Source organism: Myotis daubentonii, chromosome 4 (assembly GCF_963259705.1).
Source record: "Myotis daubentonii chromosome 4, mMyoDau2.1, whole genome shotgun sequence".
NCBI classification, from domain to species: Eukaryota; Metazoa; Chordata; class Mammalia; order Chiroptera; family Vespertilionidae; genus Myotis; species Myotis daubentonii.
The window spans coordinates 66,040,011-66,060,823 of NC_081843.1; the positions used below are offsets into that span (position 1 = coordinate 66,040,011).

Consider the following 20,813-nt stretch of genomic DNA (forward strand, 5'->3'; position numbering starts at 1 on the left):
TTTTTTGGAGCCAAACATGGGAATTGCCAGGAAACAAAATCTCAATGGATTGAGAAAATGCTCAGGTAATGGAAGCTTTACCACTTATTTTATACACCAGTATCAAAGGAGAAGATATAAGGGGCTTACATGAATCCACTGGTGACAGATTAGGAAGATGGGAGAAAGCAAAGTGGGGAAATCTCTGAGATTGGATAAAAAGTAAAAGGAATAGACATCTTTTTTTAAAAATATATTTTATTGATTTTTTACAGAGAGGAAGGGAGAGAGATAGAGAGCCAGAAACATCGATGAGAGAGAAACATCGATCAGCTGCCTCCTGCACATCTCCCACTGGGGATGTGCCCGCAACCCAGGCACACGCTCCTGACCGGAATCGAACCTGGGACCCTTCAGTCCGCAGGCCGACGCTCTATCCACTGAGCCAAACCGGTTTTGGCAGGAATAGACATCTTTTATGTTTGTGGGTAACAGTTAAGAATTTTACAGCATATAGAGAGAGTATATGGGAAAACAAGGTAACTATGAAGGGTTCTGTGGACTCTGCTCTGATGCAGTGGTTGTCCCCTGAGGGGTCTGGGCAAAACAAGGTTACCCTGACATTCCAAAGGTATGTTATGGTAGGTGCAAAAAGACAACAAACAAAAACAAAACAAAACAAATAAAAAGACAATAAACAGCCCTAGCTGGTTTGGTTCAGTGGATAGAGCGTCGGACTGCAGACTGAGGGGTCCTGGGTTTGATTCTGGTCAAGGGCACATGCCTGGGTTGTGTCAGGCATGTAGCAGGCAGCTGATCAATGATTCTAACTCATCATTGATGTTTCTATCTCTCGCTCCCTTCTCTCTTCCTCTCTGAAATCAATAAAAATAAACAACCCAAAAAACAAAAAAACATACATCTATAGATTTGTGAAATCTTTAAAGGAATAAAGCAGTCTGTGGTGATAATATATTCCCAGTTTCATTCTGGAATCTTATTTTTAATTAATTTACATCATTCCTTCCCCACTAATTTAAAGAAATTAAGACTACACACACACACACACACACACACACGAGTTATAAAATTGAAGTTATTATATTGATCCTTCCACTTGACTTATTATCTGAATGACAACTCAATGAGCAAATATTCATTGATTTCCTTCAGTATACTCAGCACTGGGCACATTAAGGTGGGGGATGAAGAGAACAATAAATGATAAAACTGGTCTTTGATGTTCACAGTTTGTTTGTTTTTTTTCTGTTATGGAAAGTTCACCTTCCTCCCAAAGCATCCATTTCTGGTGACTCCCAATGGGCTCATATGTATGTAGTCTACAAATTCTTATCACTTATCTGTTCATCTCTACTGTTCAATTCTTGTCACTGCTTCTACAATCACACTCTTCTCAGAACTTGCCCCTTCAACAGGCTTCAAATGGGAGAGGGAGTCTAGAAATTTCTCTTAGCAAATTTTTGGGGGGGAGGAAGGGAAGACACATCATGTTTAATTTTTTTAGATATATTTTTTATTGATTAAGATATTACATATGTGTCCTTATCCCCACGTTACCCCCTACCCCCCCCCCCCCCGCTCATGCCCTCACCCCCCGCCCCCCGTTGTCCGTGTCCATTGGTTAGGCCTATATGCTTGCATATAAGTCCTTTGGTTGATCTTTCCCCCTTACCCCCACCCTCCCCTACCTTCTCTCCAAGGCCCGACAGTCCAATCAATGCCTCTCCATCTCTGGATCAGTCCTTGTTCATCAGTTTATGTTGTTCATTATATTCCACAAATGAGTGAGATCCTGTGGTATTTATCCGCTCTCCAGTTCCATCCATGCTGTGGCAAATGGTAAGAGTTCCTTTTTCTTCTTCCTCTTCTTAAAGAATACCTTTCAGCATTTCATATAATGCTGGTTTGGTGGTAATGAACTCCTTTAGCTTTTTCTTATCTGTGAAGCTCTTTATCTGACCTTCTATTCTGAATGATAGCTTTGCTGGATAAAGTAATGTTGGTTGTAGGTTCTTGGTATTCATCACTTTGAATATTTCTTGCCACTCTCTTCTGGCCTGCATGGTTTCTGTTGAGAAATCAGCTGACAGTCGTATGGGTACTCCCTTGTAGGTAACTGACTTTCTTTCTCTTGCTGCTTTTAAGATTCTCTCTTTGTCTTTTGCTCTTGGCATTTTAATTATGATGTGTCTTGGTGTGGTCCTCTTTGGGTTCCTTTTGTTTGGGGTTCTCTGCGCTTCCTGGACTTGTAAGTCTATTTCTTTCACCAGGTAGGGGAAGGTTTCTGTCATTATTTCTTCAAATAGGTTTTCAATATCTTGCCCTCTCTCTTCTTCTGGTATCCTATAATTCTGATGTTGGTACGCTTGAAGTTGTCCCAGAGGCTCCTTACACTATCTTCATATTTTTGGAATCTTTTTTCTGTTTTCTTTTTCAGTTGGGTATTTTTTGTTTCTTTGTATTTCAAATCTTTGACTTGATTCTTGCGATCCTCTTGTCTGCTGTTGGATCTCTGTATATTATTCTTTATTTCAGTCAGTGTATGCTTAATTTCTAGTTGGTCCTTTTTCATATCCTCGAGGGTCTCACTAGATTTCTTGAGGGTCTCACTAAATTTATCGGCGGTTTCCATAAAATTCTTGAAAAACCTTATAAACGTGGTTTTGAACTCTATATCCAGTCGTTTGCTTTCCTCCATTTCTGTCATTTGTGACCTGTTTCTTTGTCTCTGCATTTTTTTTATGCTTCCCTGTGTTGGTAGAGTGGTTTTGTGTGCTAGGTGTCCTGTAGGGCCCAGTGGCTCAGCCTCCCCCGTTACCCGAGGTGGACACTCTTGGTGCACCCCCTTGTGGGCTTTGTGCACAGCCTTGTTGTAGTTATGCCTTGATTGTTGTAGGATCACTGGGAGGAATTGACCTCCAGGCCAATTGGCAGTGAGAATCGGCTGTGTCTGCAGTGGGAGAACTTCTGTGCTGAAGACACCCTTCTGGGGCAAGACTTGCTTCAGTGGGGCTTTGGTGCTCACTGAGTCTGCTCCCTGAGTGTGTCCCTTATGGATCTGAGGAGTTGTAATCCGGATGGTCCCCCTCTGACCACTGGGTACAGTGGCTTTTGGAGGTTACCCAGCAGGAGCTATGAAGAGAACTGCAGATTCCCCTTCCTTTTTTGGAGTTTGGAGGTGCCCTCATGAGGCCCAGCTGTGAAGCAATGCAAGTTGCTGTGGGGCCTTGGGCCTTCTCTTGGAAGTTCTGGGTCTGTGGCCCAGCTGCAGTTTGTTAGGTAATTTTCAGGTTGCAAAGGGCCAGGGCATTCATATGCAAAAGCCTCTGCCGCAGCCTGGGTGGGGCGGGGTCTCAGGGAATCAAAGGGCGGAGCAAGGAACTATGGTGGATTCTCAGCCCTGCCCTAAGGGGCCGCGCGTCTCAGTGTCCTGATAATTTAATTGCTGCAAGCACCTCTGAGAGAAAGCCGCCCTCGAGTTCCGAGTTCTGCCCGCTGCCAGACAGTCCAGTTTCTCCCTGTATGAGTCCTGGGTCCCCAGAGACTTGCCAGAACCGGAGTTCAGAGCAGTCGGGAGCTTGTGACTCCCTCCCGATTCAAAAAGACAGCCGCGTCCTCAGGTACCAGCCCCTTTTCGCGCACTCCTTTGCACTTTACTTCTGCAGCTCCTGACCCTCAATGTGCTTTTCTCTTTCCTTCTAGTTGTAGAATTTCCACTCCACCAGCCTTCCTGTAAGTTCTGGATGATGTCCGTTTTGTCTTTTTATTGTGTTTTGAAGTTGTTGTAGGAGGCAGCAATTTCGGTGTTTCCCTATGCCGCCATCTTAGTTTCTCCTAATTTTTGTTGTTATTGTTGTTAAGTGGCCAGCATCCAGAAAAAAACAAATAGGAGAATCCATAGAACAATTTGGTTTTCTTCTCTTGAAAAAAATCATCGAATATGGCATTTTGGGGTCTCTATTTTCATTTAGTTGGACCTAAACAGTAGTCTTTCTCTTTAGATGAGGCATGAGCTTCCAAATTTGTCACAGTTCTCCTTCTGTGTGCTGTAATATACCCAGCCTACTTTATTCTACATATCTGCCTTGCCCTTGTAAGCATTTGTTTTCTCAAACCTTGATCTTTCTTAGTTCATGAGATGTACTGTGCTCTCTTATTTTTTTCCAAATTTAATTATCTGGAGAAATTGGGGCACATCTCCAGATTTGAGAATATTTTGTGGCAATATATCACACTCAAAATAGTGAGTCAACAAGTAATACCTATTCTCTTTTAATTTAGGAAAAATTCTTTGCTCACCTCCTCTGGCATCTACTTCTAGAGTTAAGAAAATTCATTGTCAGATCAATTTATTCCAAAACTTAGTAACAGTGACCCTGACTTAATCATTGGTCCTGGTTACCATCTGTGTAGAAAATCTAGTTCAAAAAAATGCCTCCTTGTGGTTTGTCCTAATATTGCAGCACATAGAATAAGGCTCTTTCTGCAATTATATTGCTTATCCCACCAACATAATTATTTTTAAAAATAGTAATGTTGGAGAAAATTGTCCACTACTTGGAAATGGGCAAAAGAGATTACTGAGTTTAGCAGACTTTCTGGAGATTATTTGATTATATAAGGTTGTGTATCTTTCTTTTTTCTAAAATCCTCACCAGAGAATATGTTTTCATTGATTTTTAGAGAGCGATGACGGGGGGGGGGGGGGGGGGGGGGAGAGAAAGAGAGAGAGAGAGAGAGAGAGAGAGAGATATCAATGTGAGAGAGAAACATTACTTATTTGCCTCCCATATGGGCCCAGACCAGATATTGAACCTTTTTTGGTTTGTGACAACACTCTAATCCACGGGGCCACGTGGCCAGGGCAGGTTGTGAATCTATGATCAACTCTCTATTGAGCAGGCTCTTTTACATCTCAATACCATAGAAATTAGTTCATACAAAAGTAGTAGTAATGCAAATAATTCTTATACATAACAATGCAAATTATTTTTGTCTTGTACATATAAAATTGATTTCTGCCTGAAAGGTGCACCGCCCGCCTCTCTGGGCGGTGCGGGAGGAGGGGTCTGGCCGCTGGTCTCTGGGATCCCTCCGCGCCCGCCGTGGGGCCATGGGGCCTGGGCTCCCCGGAGCAGGTCCGAGTGTCCGGACCGGCTGCGTGGTGGCCGGCGGCGGGCGGGGGGGGGGGGGGGCCGGGCAGCGACCGACCACGGGGGAGGTCATGGGAGTGGAAGGCCCCACCGCCTGGCTCTTTCCTCCCTTCCCCCGTGGTCGGCTCCCTGCTTGCCCGCGCTGGGGTCGGGGATCCATGTGGCCCTCGGGGCCCGGTCGGGGGAGCCGGGGCCTGCGCTGGTGGCCTCGGGCATTGGCTCCCCGGCCCACAGTGGGAGCCCGGCGCGGGCTGCCACCCGCCCGCTGCCCCCCGGACCAGGCCCACGCGGGCCGCGTGGACCCCCGGCCCCAGTGCAGCAGTGGCGGCAGTGGAGTGGGGCGCGTTCCCTAGCTCGGGGAGGCCGCCGTGCTGCAGTGCACCAGCCCCATGGGCCGGGCCTGCTCTGGGCGGATGCCGCTCCTCCAGAGCTGGGCCGCTCCACCGGCTGCACCCCGTTTGCTGGGCCTGTGCCGCCCAGATGCTCCGGAGTCCTGGTCCGCCCGCAGGCCAGCTGCGGGTGCTGTGTGGGAGGGCCATCCTGCCTTCCGGCATGTTCGAGCGGCAGCAGCGGGAGCCGGGCAAGGACTGCACCCTCCATCTTGCCTTGGGTCCTCCATCTTGGGACGGTGCCATGTGCTTCCTCACGGGAAGAAGCCGCTGCTAGCCACACCCAGGATTTCTCTGGACTAACCAATAATAATTAAGGGAAGTGCACGCCATCACTATGACCACATCCTGTACCGACTCGTGCCTGGCCAATCAGCGGGGCCCACAGTCCCCTCTCCTGCCCTCACTCCACCCCCCTTTAAAACCCCCTGTCCCATCAGGCCTCTCTCTCTCGGCCACTGGAGCTTACCGTTGCATCGGTGAGTGTGGCAGGGGAGCCAAACCTAGGTTTGAAATAAATGACTCTTTGCTTTTGCATCGGACTGACTGGTTCCCTGGGGGTCTTGGGAACTTTGAAATCTGGGCACAACACTGCCTTCTAGAAAAGATCACCACAAACATTTAAATTCGTACTTAGATAAACCACTTTTGCATCTATCAGCACATTCTTTTCAGAATTCCTTGTTATGTGTGAAATTTTCCTTTAAACTAACTCCCTCAATTATTAATGAGTTGAAAATCTTTCTTTTAAAAAAATGTTTTCTTTTTAATTGACTTCAGAGAGAGGAAAGGAGAGCGAGAGGAAAGAGATAGAAACATCAATGATGAGAGAGAATCATTGATTGGCTGCCTTCTGCACACCCCCTACTGGGGATTAAGCCCAAAACCCAGGCATGTGCCCTGGCTGGGAATCAAACTAGCAAGGTGAGTTGAAAATCTCTCGCATGTGTTCATTTTATACCTATGTGAGAGTAAAACATATTTGTTTTTCTTTTAGAACATCATACTTTAGCAGTTAAATGTCTGGTGTTTAGTTCCAATTAAAAAACTCAGACAGGTTACTAAATATGTAAACCCAAATTACAGAAAAATGAGTGAGATAGAGAGAATATTTTGGGTATATTCTGACTGTAAAGGAATCTTCTCCACAAGGTTCAGCCTGCCCTCAAAATCTTTCTATTACTCCTCGGCTGTTTTTGTTGTTGTTGTTGTTGTTGTTATTTATTTGCTTTGTTTTTAATCCACAAAAGGGAAAAATAAATTTTAGAGATATTTAAAAAAAATTAGGTGAGCAAGAAAAAAATCAGAGGAAAGAAATGAAGACTGATTCAAGAGCACTGTTTCAACTACGTCTTTCTATAAAGTCTATTTTCAGGCCTAAATCTTGGACATCTGTGTGCTCCAACGTGAAGCCATTTTCCATCTCAGTGACCCCGTGACTTCTCTGGCTGTCAAAGAAGGACTTTAATTTACTGCAACCTAAACACAATAATAGAGCACTCTTTAACTTGTGTTTCATTTCTTTAGAATTGAGTAATAGCCATTTGGAAACTGAGATGAGAGTTAAAAAAGATATGGTGTTTTCTTCAAGAGACATTTGTCTAGTGTATTCACAAATATACAAAGATATTGCCATCTAGTGGTTTCATTGAAGAAACTCAGTGAAACAATTTTTTTTTTCTCATGAAGTTTCATATTAATATTTTCTTTATGTGGTCCTAAAAAGACATTTGTTTTTAGAAAGAAATTATTAATATTCAATTAAGGTTTCAGATTTTGCCACTCTTCTCTGTCTTTTCAGGTTATATTCCATAACTATTAAATATGTAGGATATAATTTAGAGCAGGCAAAGATAGTTTTATAATTGAAGAAAATATTAATAAAAGACAATGTTTGCCCTCTCGGTGTTACTCAGTGGTTGAGTATCAACCTATGAACCAGGAGGTCAAGGTTAGATTCTCAATCAGGGCACATGCCCAGGGTTTCAGGCTCGATCCCCAGAAAGGGGCATGCAGGAGACAGCCGATCAATGATTTTCTCTTATCATTGATGTTTCTCTCTCTCTCCCTCTCCATTACTCTCTGAAATCAATAATAATATATTTTAAAAAGACAATGTTTCACTGAAGAGATTGTCAGAGGTAAAACTACCTAAACCAAATAACAAAATCAAATTAATATTTCATATTAAAATTTAAAAAGGAACCATGTAAAATATAGTTTTGATTATAAAATAAACAAAGTTTTATAAGACTCTCCAACACAAAAAAACTTTGACATTTAAACTCATAAAAATTATAATATACTCTGGTTTCTCTTCAGATCGTATAAATCTTTTGCCTTTTACTAAAGATTTCCGTGGAGAGGAACAATAAAAAAATTATATTTATAAATACAGCCTAATTTTATTTACAGATAAACAGAAAACCCAAACATTATCATTTTTTCCTGCATTGGTATACATTTTTGTAGTCCTATGTAAAAAAGAATCATTCTGTTTTACTTCAGAACTATTTCATTTCTAATAACAATATGAGAAACCATAGCTCCCCCAAATATTCTCACTCCATCTGGCCATTATAGGGATTTTTCCAGGTTCCCCTTGGATTTTCAAATCATCATGAACCCAAGTATCACCTAAAGGAAACTACCCCCACCCCTGCCTAGTTTCTGATTTCGCTTTTAAAGCCAGTTTTACACGTTGGGGACCATACTGCTTATCACGAATTTAACAGACTGGAGTTTCTTTTTCATCCTTGGTCAGAAAAGTGCCATGATGGCATCCATCCAGCCTGCGCCAAGCAAGGTTTAAAAATGTCTTTTCATGCCATCTTGTAAGGTAGATATAAAAGTCTAGATGTGAGATGCAGAAACTAGACGGAGGGACCAACAGGCTCAATTTATGAGCCCCGTGTAAAACAATGAAACCTTCTACACTGAAAAAGGTTCGGGGCCCAAATTGCCATGCTACCCCTGAATAGGGTTCTAGAGGTAAGAAGAAAAAAGTATTGCTGTATATCCTCATCCTCACCTACTTCTGTCCCCACATCCCCAACTGTTGTCATGCTTTAGGTAACTACAGATCCTGCTATAGTTGTGGAAAATAAGCACAAATTCAAAGTTTGGAGATGGTGTAAGGTTTTATCTTATCATCTAGTAAGAAAGCTGCATATAAGAAGGAAGCCATGTGAGTACACATAAGCCAAAGCTGGATGACCATAACCAAATTCTTTTACTACATTCCCAATTTTGCTGTAAGGAAATAATTTAATAAAAGCAAAGAATCCTAGTAGGTTGATAAGTATACAATCTACCTCTACATCTACTAAGAGTAAAGGAAAAAAATTAGACAATGGATTTTCTATAGGTACTTAAAGTTAGTAGGCAAGTCAATCAAGGAAAAATAAAATAGCAATGCTAACCGTCAAGAGCTATTTGCAAAGTGTGTTGATAACCTCTTGAAACAGGTATTTGTCTAGAGGAAGTAAAACATAAATGTCTACCAATGTGTAGAAATGTCAATTTTTATTCTATTTATATAATATATAGATCTATTTATTATAAGGGATAATTACTTCAAGACTGAGTACAGAGCCCTCTCTCAAATACTGAATTAGAATCTATAAGATTGAGGCTCAGCCATCTCTATTTTTAATAATCTTTCCAGGTCTCTCTGATTTATGTGTTTGAGAACCATTCTAGACTTTATTAACAAAACTAATGAGACTAAATACTCTTCATAGAAAAGGTTTAATGGTGATCAATGGTGAAAAAGTGGAACAACAGGTCAAAATTAATAGCCACGTAGCTGGAAGAGTGGCAAATCACCAATGAGATTCTGAATTTACAATACCATTTGTACAGGCAATAATTCTTTATTTTTTGAAATTAAATATTTACTGATGGAAGTTTTACATATGTTCCTTCCCCCCCCCCCCCCCAATTGACCCCGTCTAGCTTTCCCACCTCTCAGCAAGCCTTCACCACAGACTTCCTATTGTCTGTGTCCATGAGTTATGCATACAAGTTCTTTGGTTGATCTCTTCCCACCCATCCACCCTCCCCTGACTTCCCTCTGAGATTTGACAGTCTGTTCCATGCTTCTATGTCTCTGGATCTACTTGGGTCATCAGTTAATTTTGTTCATTAGATTCCACATATGAGTGAGATCATGCAATACTTATCTTTCTCTGACTGGCTTATTTCATTTAGCATAATACTCTCAAGCATGTCAAACTCAAAGGCTAACACAGGGCAAATAAACAAGGTTTAAGTTTATGTGGGTCGCAAAAAAACAAAAGCTTCAATTTTCATAGAAATGTAGGTTTATTTCGATAGAGACATGCTGAATACAAAGGGCTGAAATAAATGAGTAATCAATTAATGTGAAATAATAGAATATTTTAATAAAAATTAATATTTTTTTCTTGAACATTAACTTACCAGGCACTGAATAACTATACAAATTAATAAGCATAACACAAATAAACCTATTTTTTTTGTTCTCTGAAAGCGAAATATTTCCTGTTGTGCACACCAAACAAGTCAGTACAAGACTAATGACATGGCTATCGGCTGCTAAAATATTCACTGCTAGTGTTAGTGGAGAGAAATGGTGCGCCTGCGCGTAAGGCACATAAGGGAAATGAATGCAACACAATTACAGTAATCAGTCATTAATGAATGTTGTAGTTCGTTATTAATAATTATGTATAACAGGATATTGTAAAAATTAATTTATGAAATTTTTATTAAAACGTTTCTTACATACCATTATATAGGCTGGGCCGCAAAGATACTCACTGTGGGCTGCATGCGGCCCACAGGCTGTGAGTTTGACATGCTTGCTCTAGGTCCCTCCACGCTGTCTCAAAGGGTAAGAGAGCCTACTATTTTTACTGTTGCGTAGTAGTTTCTGGTATAAATGTACCACAGCTTTTTATATCCACTCACCTACTGATGGGCACTTGGGCTGTTTCCAGATCTTAGCTATTGTAAATTGCGCTGCTATGAACATAGGGGTGCATACATTCTTTCTGATTGGTGTTTTGGGCTTCTTAGGGTATATTCCTAGAAGTGGGATCACTGGATGAAAATCCTTTTTAAAAATATATGTTTTTATTGATTTCAGAGAGGGAGAGAGAGAGAGAGATTGATGAGAGAGAATCATTGATCAGCTGCCCCGTGGGGAACAAGCCTGCAACCTGGGCATGTTCCCTGACTGGTAATCGAACCGTGATCTCCTAGCTCAAAGGTCTATGCTCAATCACTGAGCCACATTGGCTGGGCTAAAAATAATTCTTTAATGAATCTTATTGATACAAGTGGCAACCTGATAGAGGAAAGAGTGAAAATACTGAAAACTCAAACAGATGTTTTTATTAATTCAAGAATTACTTATTGAGTATCAACTACATGCTAGGTGCTATGTTAGGTACTAGAATTACAGAGAGAAAAAGGTTTTCTCCTTAGGAAGCACTTATAATGTAAAATGGTTTTTCAGTGGGAATAAAAATCACCTTGTGTACTTGTTAAGAATGCAGACACTCAGAACTGATTATGAAGAATACTCATCTAATTAGTAAGACTGAAAGTAACAGACATATATAATAAAAGTGCTGTTTTAAGAGATATAGAGAAATGCCATTTGATCACTGATCCATACCAGGAAGGAAGGTTAAATATCAGGAATAGATTTTCATAAAAGATGATACCAAATTGAATTTTTGAATAAAACCCAGTAGTTTTCTAAATGAAAAAAATGTGGGGAAAAAACATGGAAAATGGTATTGAATGATGAAAAAGTGTGGCCTATATGAAGTGCCAAAGAAGATTTCTTACACTGAAATTTAGGAGTTGAGAGTGAGGGACAAGGAAAAACTGGAGAAATAAGCAGGACTAAATCCTTGTATCTAAGCCAAAGAGTTTTAATTTCACCCAGAAATAAATGGTGAATCACTGAAGTATCTGAAGTTGTGAAGTAGAGGATTCTATCAGAGCTGGGTTTTAGAAAAAGCATTCTGACAGTATTTAATGAATGGGATGAATGGCAGTTGGGGTGCGACAAGAAAGTGAGAATGACAGGAAGACCCGTTAGGAGGTTATAATAATTCAAGCAAAAAAAAAAAAAAAGTGAAATTTCTACTTTAAAGAGTTGAGAAGAGAGAAGGGAGAAGTGTTAATGTGATTAAGTTGATGGGACGTGGAAAAGGGTGATAAAATGGTGGGATGGGAGGAAGAAGATGTGAAGGATGACTTCCAGGTTTCTGATTTGAGTGCATTCATCTAATTTCCTTGGTAATTTAATTGGGAAGACTTTCCCTTTCCCTTCCCAGTGCTTAGTATTTTTCACTTTAATTAGCTATATGGTGTGTTCATGTTAACTATGTTCCAGATGTTACTATGATAAACTATGGAAGATGCTGTCAATGCCTGCCCTTACTGCTCAGCTCCCTTCAGAGATCACCTGGAGCCTTGGTGGAAATTCCTGGGAAAACCCAAAGCTTCCTATTTCAAGCCTGAACCTTTCTGGGTAAGGGCTTTCTCTGATCCTGAAGTGTGCTTGACCTGTGCCCAAGGTAAGCCAGAGTGTCTGAGAGTCAATCCCCCTGGAGCAACCCCCAACCAATGAGGAATGGAGATAGGGGAAAACTACCCTTCCTAGCTTCCTAGCCTTTCATGGAGGATCCCCAGCAGCATCCCCTTCCCTGTCTCACTTCAGTACACCCTCACCACGTTTCCTGGGCTCTTTTCCCACATAAATTATTTGAACCCAAATCTATGCCTTAGAGTGGGAAATCCAAACTAAGGTACTCAATTCTCACAACAACCCAATGACGATGGTAGGAACTATTCCTGTCACCATTTTATATATGTGCAAACTGATGCTTGTGGAGGTTAAATAAATTGTCCATATCACTTAGCTGGCAAATGCTAGAGCCTGGATTCAAATCCAAAGCTTGTGATCTTAACACAATGCTATATTGCCAGTCTCAAATTCCAAGACAAAAACCAGGCATTACTGTGGAATAAAAGCCAGAGGCAGTCTGTCAGTCTCTCTTAGGCAACATCGAGACTGACTAGTATTTTCAGATTCGCTCCTTATTGTAACAAAGGCAGAGCCTGAGACTTGCATGCCAGACATGTTTTCTCTCTTTATTTATATCCACTTTTGAGGGTTGAAATGTCATCATACAGTTTCTTCCCCTACAGAGATGGCAGTTATGTAGAGTTTAGAAGCTGAGCTGGTCACTTCTGAATGTGGTCAGTTGTAATGAGATAATGGCAGAAAGTGGTATGCTACATCTACTACTCTTCACTCTTTGCTCTGCTTGTCAGATTCCCCTAGCACTTTCATGGTTTAGTTCCTGGTCATTAAAAATAATACATCAAGAACCCAACAGCGGTTCATATTTTCTCTTTTTTGTCTATAATGTAAATAACCCACATTGAAGAGAAATATAAAGGAATAACATTAGAAAGAAGATCTAACCTCAATTTCTTCACCAATTAGTTGTGTGACATTAAGCAAATCACCTAACTTCTTAAAATCTTGGTTATCATCTATTAAAGGAAGGGTTTCAGGTACAGATGAGACATAAGTTTATTTCTACTTTTAACATTTCTGTGATTCTATTCAATCCTGAATTAGTTTTTTGAATAAAGGAGTTTCACCTGACTGGAATCGAACCAGTGACCTCTTGGTTCATGGGTCGATGCTCAACCACTGAGTCACACTGGCCTGGTTCCTTTTTAAAAATTTATATTCATGCCGAAACCGGTTTGGCTCAGTGGATAGAGCGTCGGCCTGCGGACTAAGGGATCCCAGGTTCGATTCCGGTCAAGGGCATGTACCTGGATTGCGGGCACATCCCCACTGGGGGATGTGCAGGAGGCAGCTGATCAATGTATCTCTCTCATCGATGTTTCTGACTCTCTATCCCTCTCCCTTCCACTCTGTGAAAAATCAATAAAATATATATAAAAAATTTATATTCATAAAGTTTTCCTTTCCTTTAATATTCAGATATTAACTGGTATAAGTCCAAAATATAATTTTTTAGTGTTTCCTTTTTCTTCTAGTTACCAATTCCCACATTTTACTCTTTAGTCAAAATACTTTAAAAATTATTATGATTTTTGTTTAATAGCCTAATTTCCCTTCCCTCTCCTTTCTCCTCCTCCTCCTCCTCCTCCTCCTCCTCCTCCTCCTCCTCCTCCTCCTCCTCCTCCTCCTCCCCCTCCTCCTCCTCCTCCTTCTTCTTCTTCTTCTTCTTCTTCTTCTTCTTCTTCTTCTTCTTCTTCTTCTTCTTCTTCTTCTTCTCTCTCTCTCTCTCTCTCTCTCTCTCTCTCTCTCTCTCTCTCTTCATATTAAAGCTGTTGCTACAGCAATCACTTCATATAATTAGATGCCCCAATTTTGGAAGGAAAAAGAATAATTGTTCAGGAACATTATGATTTATTAAACTAAAAGAACCATTATTTCCCTCATGCTCTTGATGTTGTCTGCCTATAGTATGTAGGTGGTAGCTAAAAATACCCTATTAATCTTCTCTATAATGTATTCAGTAGCATGTTTAGTGCCTCATTACGGATGAGAATTCATTTAAAAAAAAAAAAGCAAAATCCTTTGTTTCTGACTGTTCTGCTAGGAACTCCATTTGGGTTTAAAGACATGCTATGCATCTACAAACATGAATATCTTAATAAAACTGGTTTGGTTTAAAAAAACATAAAGACAAACAAAAAGGTTATAAAAAGAAATTTCTTCTTTTTTAGCCGAAACTCACAAAAGCTGGCTATCATACCACTGCTGGCCTCTAAACATTCTGATTTGAGGAGGAGATCTGAGATTAATCAATAATTTTTCAGTGTCATGAAATGCTTCACAGGGAAATTTCCAATCCATCAAAGTAACTCTGAAGGCTAGATGGCTTACTTTTTAAGTGGAAATCAGCCTTTTAGTATGGATTTATAGCTTCGACTTCATTTTCATTATATTCTTCAGCATATTTTGGTCTTCAGTCCTTTGCTTTTTCTAGTCAATAGTATTAGAGTCTACTGTGTTCACTGCTGGAACCTGGAAGTGTGGATAATGCTAGGCCTAAGTGTGACTAGCTATATATTGCCCTTCGTTCTGGACCCCATGCTTTGGAACCAACTCTGATCCTTCTGTAGCTGTTTTCCATAGGAGGTGTGGAATCTCAGGGCCCTAAGGAGATATTACCACCTGAATGGTAGCAGAATATGCTACCTCAAAATATGCCTCTTTGACATAAAAATTTTGAAATGAAGGCAATTATGAAGCAGTAAATATAGGAAAAATTCTCTATTTCCTATTGAATTATATTAGTGAATTAACTGACTTTATGAGTAGGTCTACTCTATTGATTTTCCAAAGCCATATTCTTTTCATTATTGTTATTTACTAATTTTAAAAACCAGAAGCCTTTTCTCAATACTTATTCCTACTCATCTTTTGTGCATTACTTGAATTTGCCAAACACATTTTTCATGGGGAAAAACAGGCATTGGAGTTAGGCAGATTTGTCTTTAGAATATAGCTCTATCACCACTTGATGGTGATGTGGGATCAAGGAAAAGTGTAAGAAAAAATATGCCAAACTTGGAAATAACACCAAAGGGTAGCTGTATGTCACTATGGAACACGGCTTAATAGATCTACCCAATGCTTATTTAATTCACTAGCAGGCTTACATTTGTTTGATTTGTTATTGATTAGGGCTAAGACTGTATAAAATATTAACTTGTAGATTTTGGCCGTATAGATGCAATGTCTGGTGGAGAATTTAATTCCAAAGGCAATAGTTTATTTTGACCTATAGGACATTCATCTATAGGACATTGTAACTTAGAAAATTTACTTTAGCTTGCCTTTTGTGACTGGCTATGGATTCTCAATTTCTCTAATTTTTCTATGAACCAGCTTTATCATCTTGCTGGTTTCCTCACTAAAGAGTTATATAGATCTTGGAAACACATTTATTCTATATTTTTATAATAGTCATATCTTTAAATTTGAAAACTATACTTTGACAGTAGTGAGGAGTTAAATGTTATTCCAAGAAGTTATATAATTGGTGATGCCATTATCTAAGATATCTCTATGCATAAGGAGTCTTTCAGAAGAAGATAATAATTTTATTTTGGTATATTAGTTTCTATTAAGATGGAAATCTAGGTTTGAACACTGAAAGTAGAGGAGAAAAATTTAGAAGTTTGAAGATGAAAAGGCCCAGGGATAGCATGAAAGTATTAAGGACATAATTAAAAACTAACAAACAAATAAATAAACAAACACACATTTAGGGAGTGGAGGAAGAAAGGCCAGCATAGGAAACTAGGAAGGAGTAGTAAAAAGCAGCCATGAGCAGTTTTAAGAAATGAATAGTCAACATGCAGATGTGACCCAGGAGACAAGTAGGATGGTAATTGCCAAGTTACCATTGAACTTAGCAATTAAGAAGTCTTTGGTGACTTAATAAAAGCACTTCCAGTAGAGGGGTAAGGATGTAAGTCAGATTTGCTGTGGGTTGGGAGAAAATAAGATGTTCGGAAAGGGATGCTGTAAATATAGATTCTTTCAGGAAGTTTGGCTCTAAAACCTAAATCAGATCATAATTCACAGCTTAAAACCTGCTGATAGATTTCCATTACACTTGAAATAAAATTTTATGACCCAACCATAAAATTATTTTCGTTGCTACTTCATAACTGTAATGTTGCTATTGTTATGAATCATAATGTAAATATCTGATATGCAGGATGGTCTTAGGCGACCCCTGTGGAAGGGTCGTTTGACCGTCAAAGGGATCGCGACCCACAGGTTAAGAACCGCTGCTTTAAGAGCAACAACTGTGAGGAGCATAGCTAACACCTTCCAGCTGCCACACCTTCAAACCTGCTCACACTAAGGTCACACCTACCTTGGGTTGCACCCAGCCAATGACCAAGTACAGTTTAGATGCTAGAGCTTGGCTATTCCTGCCCAGGATAGGACTCCTCTACAGGGCAATTTTTATTCCGGGGATCCTCCTTTGTCTAAGATTTTCTCACAATTGCATTCCACTCTGAGCTTTTCCTACCCAGTCCTCTTTCCTTCCTGCTCTCCCTTCCCAGGTATCAGAACTGGATTGCAGTTTAAATACTCTCCTGCCTTCTGTTTGCCCAAGGTCTCAGCCCTGGGATGTACTTCTTTGCCCAGCCTGAAGGTCTGGGACCCGGATGTAGGTCAGAGCCCCGGTTGGAGGTATGGACCCGGGATAGAAGTCTGGGTACATGATACAGGACTGGATTCTGGCTTCGAGGTCTGAGCTGCGGGAATGACTTCTGGTGACCTGCTGAAAGTCTGGGACTTTGAAGTTTGTCAGAAACCCGGATGGAGGTCTTGGCCACTGATACAGTCCTGGATTTTGGGTTTGAGGTCTGTGTCCCAGGATGGACTTCTGGCGCAAGGCTGAAGGTCTGGGGCCCGGATGTAGGTGTGAACAACTGATGGGGGAATGGGCCCCTGTTGGAGGTCTGGGCACCTGATAAAGGACTGAATTATGGGTCCACGGTCTGGACCCCGCAATGGATATCTGGTCCTTGGCATGAATGTCTGGGACACGGATGTTGGTTAGAACCCCGGATGGATATCTGGGCCCCTGATACAGGACTGGATTCTGGGTTTGAGGATAGGGTACCCATATCGAGTTTTGGGCACTGGCTGAAGGTCTAGGTCCTGGATGGAGTTCTGAGCCCTGGGATGGAGGTCTGGGCCGGCAATGGAAGGCTGTGTCCCGGAGGGAGGGTGGGGTCGCGGGATGGACATCTGGACCTTGGGTGGAGTCTGGGTCATAGACTGAACATCAGGGTCATAGGCTGGACCTCTGGGTCATGGATGGAGGGCTGGGTCATGGATGGAGGGCTGGCCAATGATGCAGAAGTGGATTCTGCGTTCGATATTCGGCCCTGGAATAGAAATCTGGGCCTTTGGCATTAATGTCTGGGACCAGGATGTAGGTCTGAGCACCTGATGGAGGTATGGGCCCCGGATGGAGGTATGGGACCCTTGATACAGGACTGGATTTTGGGTTTGAGAGCTGAACCCCAGTATGGACTTCTGGACCAGCCTTAAGGTCTGGAACCTGGTTGTTGGCCTGAGCCACTTATGGAGGAATGGGTCCCAGATGGAAGTTTAGGCACCTGATAGAGGACTGGATTATGGGTTTGAAATCTGGGATCCAGAATGGACATCTGGGCCTTGGCATGAATGTCTGGGACCCGGATGTCAGAACCCCGGATGGAGGTCTGGGCCCCGGATATAGGGGTGGTTTGTGGGTTAGAGGCCTGGGCCCCCTGAATGGACATCTGGGTTTTGGCATGAATGCCTGGGACCCGGATATAGGTCAGAGCCCTGGATGGAAGTCTGGGCACCTGATACAGGATTGGATTCTGGATTCGAGGATAGGGTCCCTGGATCGAGTTTTGGGCCCTGGCATGAAGGTCTAGGCCCCTAATGGAGGTCTGGGTCCTGGCATGCATGTCTGTGCCTTGAATGGAAGGTTGTGTCTCAGAGAGAGGGCTCAGTTGTGGGTTGGACATCTGGGCCCCAGGTGGAGGTCTGGTTCGTATGCTGGGCCTCTGTGTCATTGAATGGAAGTCTGGACCATGGATGGAGGACTAGGCCCCGATACAGGACTGGATTCTCCATTTGAATTCTTGGCCTCAGAATGGACTAATCGGCCTTGGCATGAATGTCTGGGACCCGGATGTCAGAACCCCGGATGGAGGTCTGGGCCCCGGATATAGGGGTGGTTTGTGGGTTAGAGGCCTGGGCCCCCTGAATGGACATCTGGGTTTTGGCATGAATGCCTGGGACCCGGATATAGGTCAGAGCCCTGGATGGAAGTCTGGGCACCTGATACAGGATTGGATTCTGGATTCGAGGATAGGGTCCCTGGATCGAGTTCTGGGCCCTGGCATGAAGGTCTAGGCCCCTAATGGAGGTCTGGGTCCTGGCATGCATGTCTGTGCCTTGAATGGAAGGTTGTGTCTCAGAGAGAGGGCTCGGTTGTGGGTTGGACATCTGGGCCCCAGGTGGAGGTCTGGTTCGTATGCTGGGCCTCTGTGTCATTGAATGGAAGTCTGGACCATGGATGGAGGACTAGGCCCCGATACAGGACTGGATTCTCCATTTGAATTCTTGGCCTCAGAATGGACTAATCGGCCTTGGCATGAATGTCTGGGACCCGGATGTTGGTCAGAACCCCGGATGGAGGTCTGGGCCTCTGATACAGGACTGGATTCTGGGTTGGTGGTCTGAACTCCAGGCTGGACTTCTGGGCTTGGCCTGAAAGTCTCGGACCCAGATGTAGGCCTGAGCCTATGAAGGAGGTACGGGCCCTGGATGGAGATCTGGGCATACGATACAGGACTGGATTTTGGGTTTGCGGTTAGGGTCCCTGGATCGAGTTTTGGCCCCTGGCATGAAGGTCTAAGCTCTGGATGGAGATCTGGGCCAGGGATGGAAGGCTGGGTCCCGGATGGTGTGTTGGGTCGTGACATGGACATCTGGGTCCTGGGTGGAGGTCTGGGTCGCAGGCTGGACATCTGGGTCATAGGCTGGATCTCTTGGTCATGGAATGGAGGTCTGGGCCATGGATGGAGGGCTAGGCCCCCGATCGAAGACTGGATTCTGGGTTTGAGGCTTGGGCTCCAGAATGGATATCTGGGCTTTGGCATGAAATTCTGGGACCCGGATGTTGGTCTGGGTCCTGGGATGGAGGTCTGGACCTCACAGGGATTTCTGGGCCTTGGAAGCAGGTCTGGGACCTCAATAGATGATTGGATTCTGGGTTTGAGGTCTGGGCCCAGGAATGGACATGGGGGCCTTGTGGTGTTTTTGTTTGTTTGTTTTGTTTTTAAGTGGTTTATCTCCCAAGTCATAGGCATCTATCTGGCTGTACCATCTTTTAAGTCCTTTTTATTCTGGTCCAGTCTCTTTATTCATGCACTGACTTATTGTAGAGAATGGACAATTATCTCCTATAGAATGTGTTACTTTCTGGATTTGTGTGATTGTTTCCTTGTGGTGTCTTTTTTTTTAAAAGTGTTTTCTTTATCTCCTACATTTCCTATAAAAGGCAAATTAGGTATTATTGTTTAATTAAGTTCAAGTTACACATTCTTGGTTAAATGATGTAGGTTGTGTGCTTCATACTGAATTACATCAGCAGACAGATAATCTCTGGTAATTCCCTAACTACCAATGCTAATTTATACCATCAGATTATACTGGTAAAGTTACATTTTCTCTCTTGGGACAGGAAGTCATTTGTGTGGTGTTGTTTGGAAGTATGTGAAGAGACAGTTATCCATCACAAATAGAAGATCCTCTCATCATTTAACATAGTTATCTCCAATCCCATGCTTTTAATTTGTGTGCTTGTTTACCTCGCTTAATGTAGTCTTTGCCATACAGAAATGTCTCATTTTCATATGGTAAAATCTGTCAATCTTTACCTCTGCTTTTAAGGACGCGCCAGCCTTATCGTCTAGTTACAGCCGTGGGCAAACTACTGACCTGCGGGCCGAATCAGGCCGTTTGAAATGAATAAAACTATTGAAAAAAAAGACCGTACCCTTTTATGTAATGATGTTTACTTTGAATTTATGTTAGTTCACACAAACTCTCCATCCATGCTTTTGTTCCGGCCCTCCGGTCCAGTTTAAGAACCCATTGTGGCCCTCGAGTCAGAAAGTTTGCCCACCGCTGGTAGGAGAGATAAACAAGTAGACACATTAAGTACCAAGAGAGCTCCACAAAACTTGGCTTGGTGGTGGAGGCCTGGAAGATGGATGGAGGGCGAGGCCCCAGCACATCATGCGTACAGCAGCTGACAGCACGGGAACACAGAGGACCAGAGCGAACAAATCCCTTCCGAGGAGGACAGGCGAGAAGGGCGGGTTGGGTCCAGCTTCACGAATAGGCTAATAGTGCAACCACTGATGATCCAAATACGTACAACCCCCCGCACCTGCCTCAGTCACTGGGCCGGCCTGGAAGGTGGAAGTGAATTCCAGGCTCTTTCCTCAGCCGCCCTCCCCTTCGCCCTGAGCGTGGCCCGGCCTCCCACACTCGCCCAGAGGCCCGAGCTTCCTCCCGCGAGGGGAGGTCCACCACCGCCCCATCGCCACCCGAGGACGCAGGTTCCCGCTCCGCAAAGGATTCGGGGAAAACACTGCGGGGCCAATGTACCGGCAGAGT

General features: G+C 42.6%; 1 protein-coding gene and 1 non-coding gene across 2 annotated transcripts; one reads left to right on the forward strand and one right to left on the reverse strand.

Moving 5' to 3' along the window:
* The first annotated feature begins 7,844 nt into the window (after positions 1–7,844).
* LOC132234043 (U5 spliceosomal RNA) lies at positions 7,845–7,965 on the forward strand. Its single transcript, XR_009452856.1, has one exon. It is a non-coding gene; the product is annotated as a U5 spliceosomal RNA (small nuclear RNA).
* Positions 7,966–18,676: 10,711 nt separating this feature from the next.
* Positions 18,677–19,288, reverse strand: LOC132233850 (uncharacterized). The gene has a single exon (XM_059695090.1). The coding sequence runs from the start codon at positions 19,286–19,288 to the stop codon at positions 18,677–18,679; it is 612 nt and encodes a 203-aa protein (XP_059551073.1).
* Between the last annotated feature and the right edge of the window lie 1,525 nt (positions 19,289–20,813).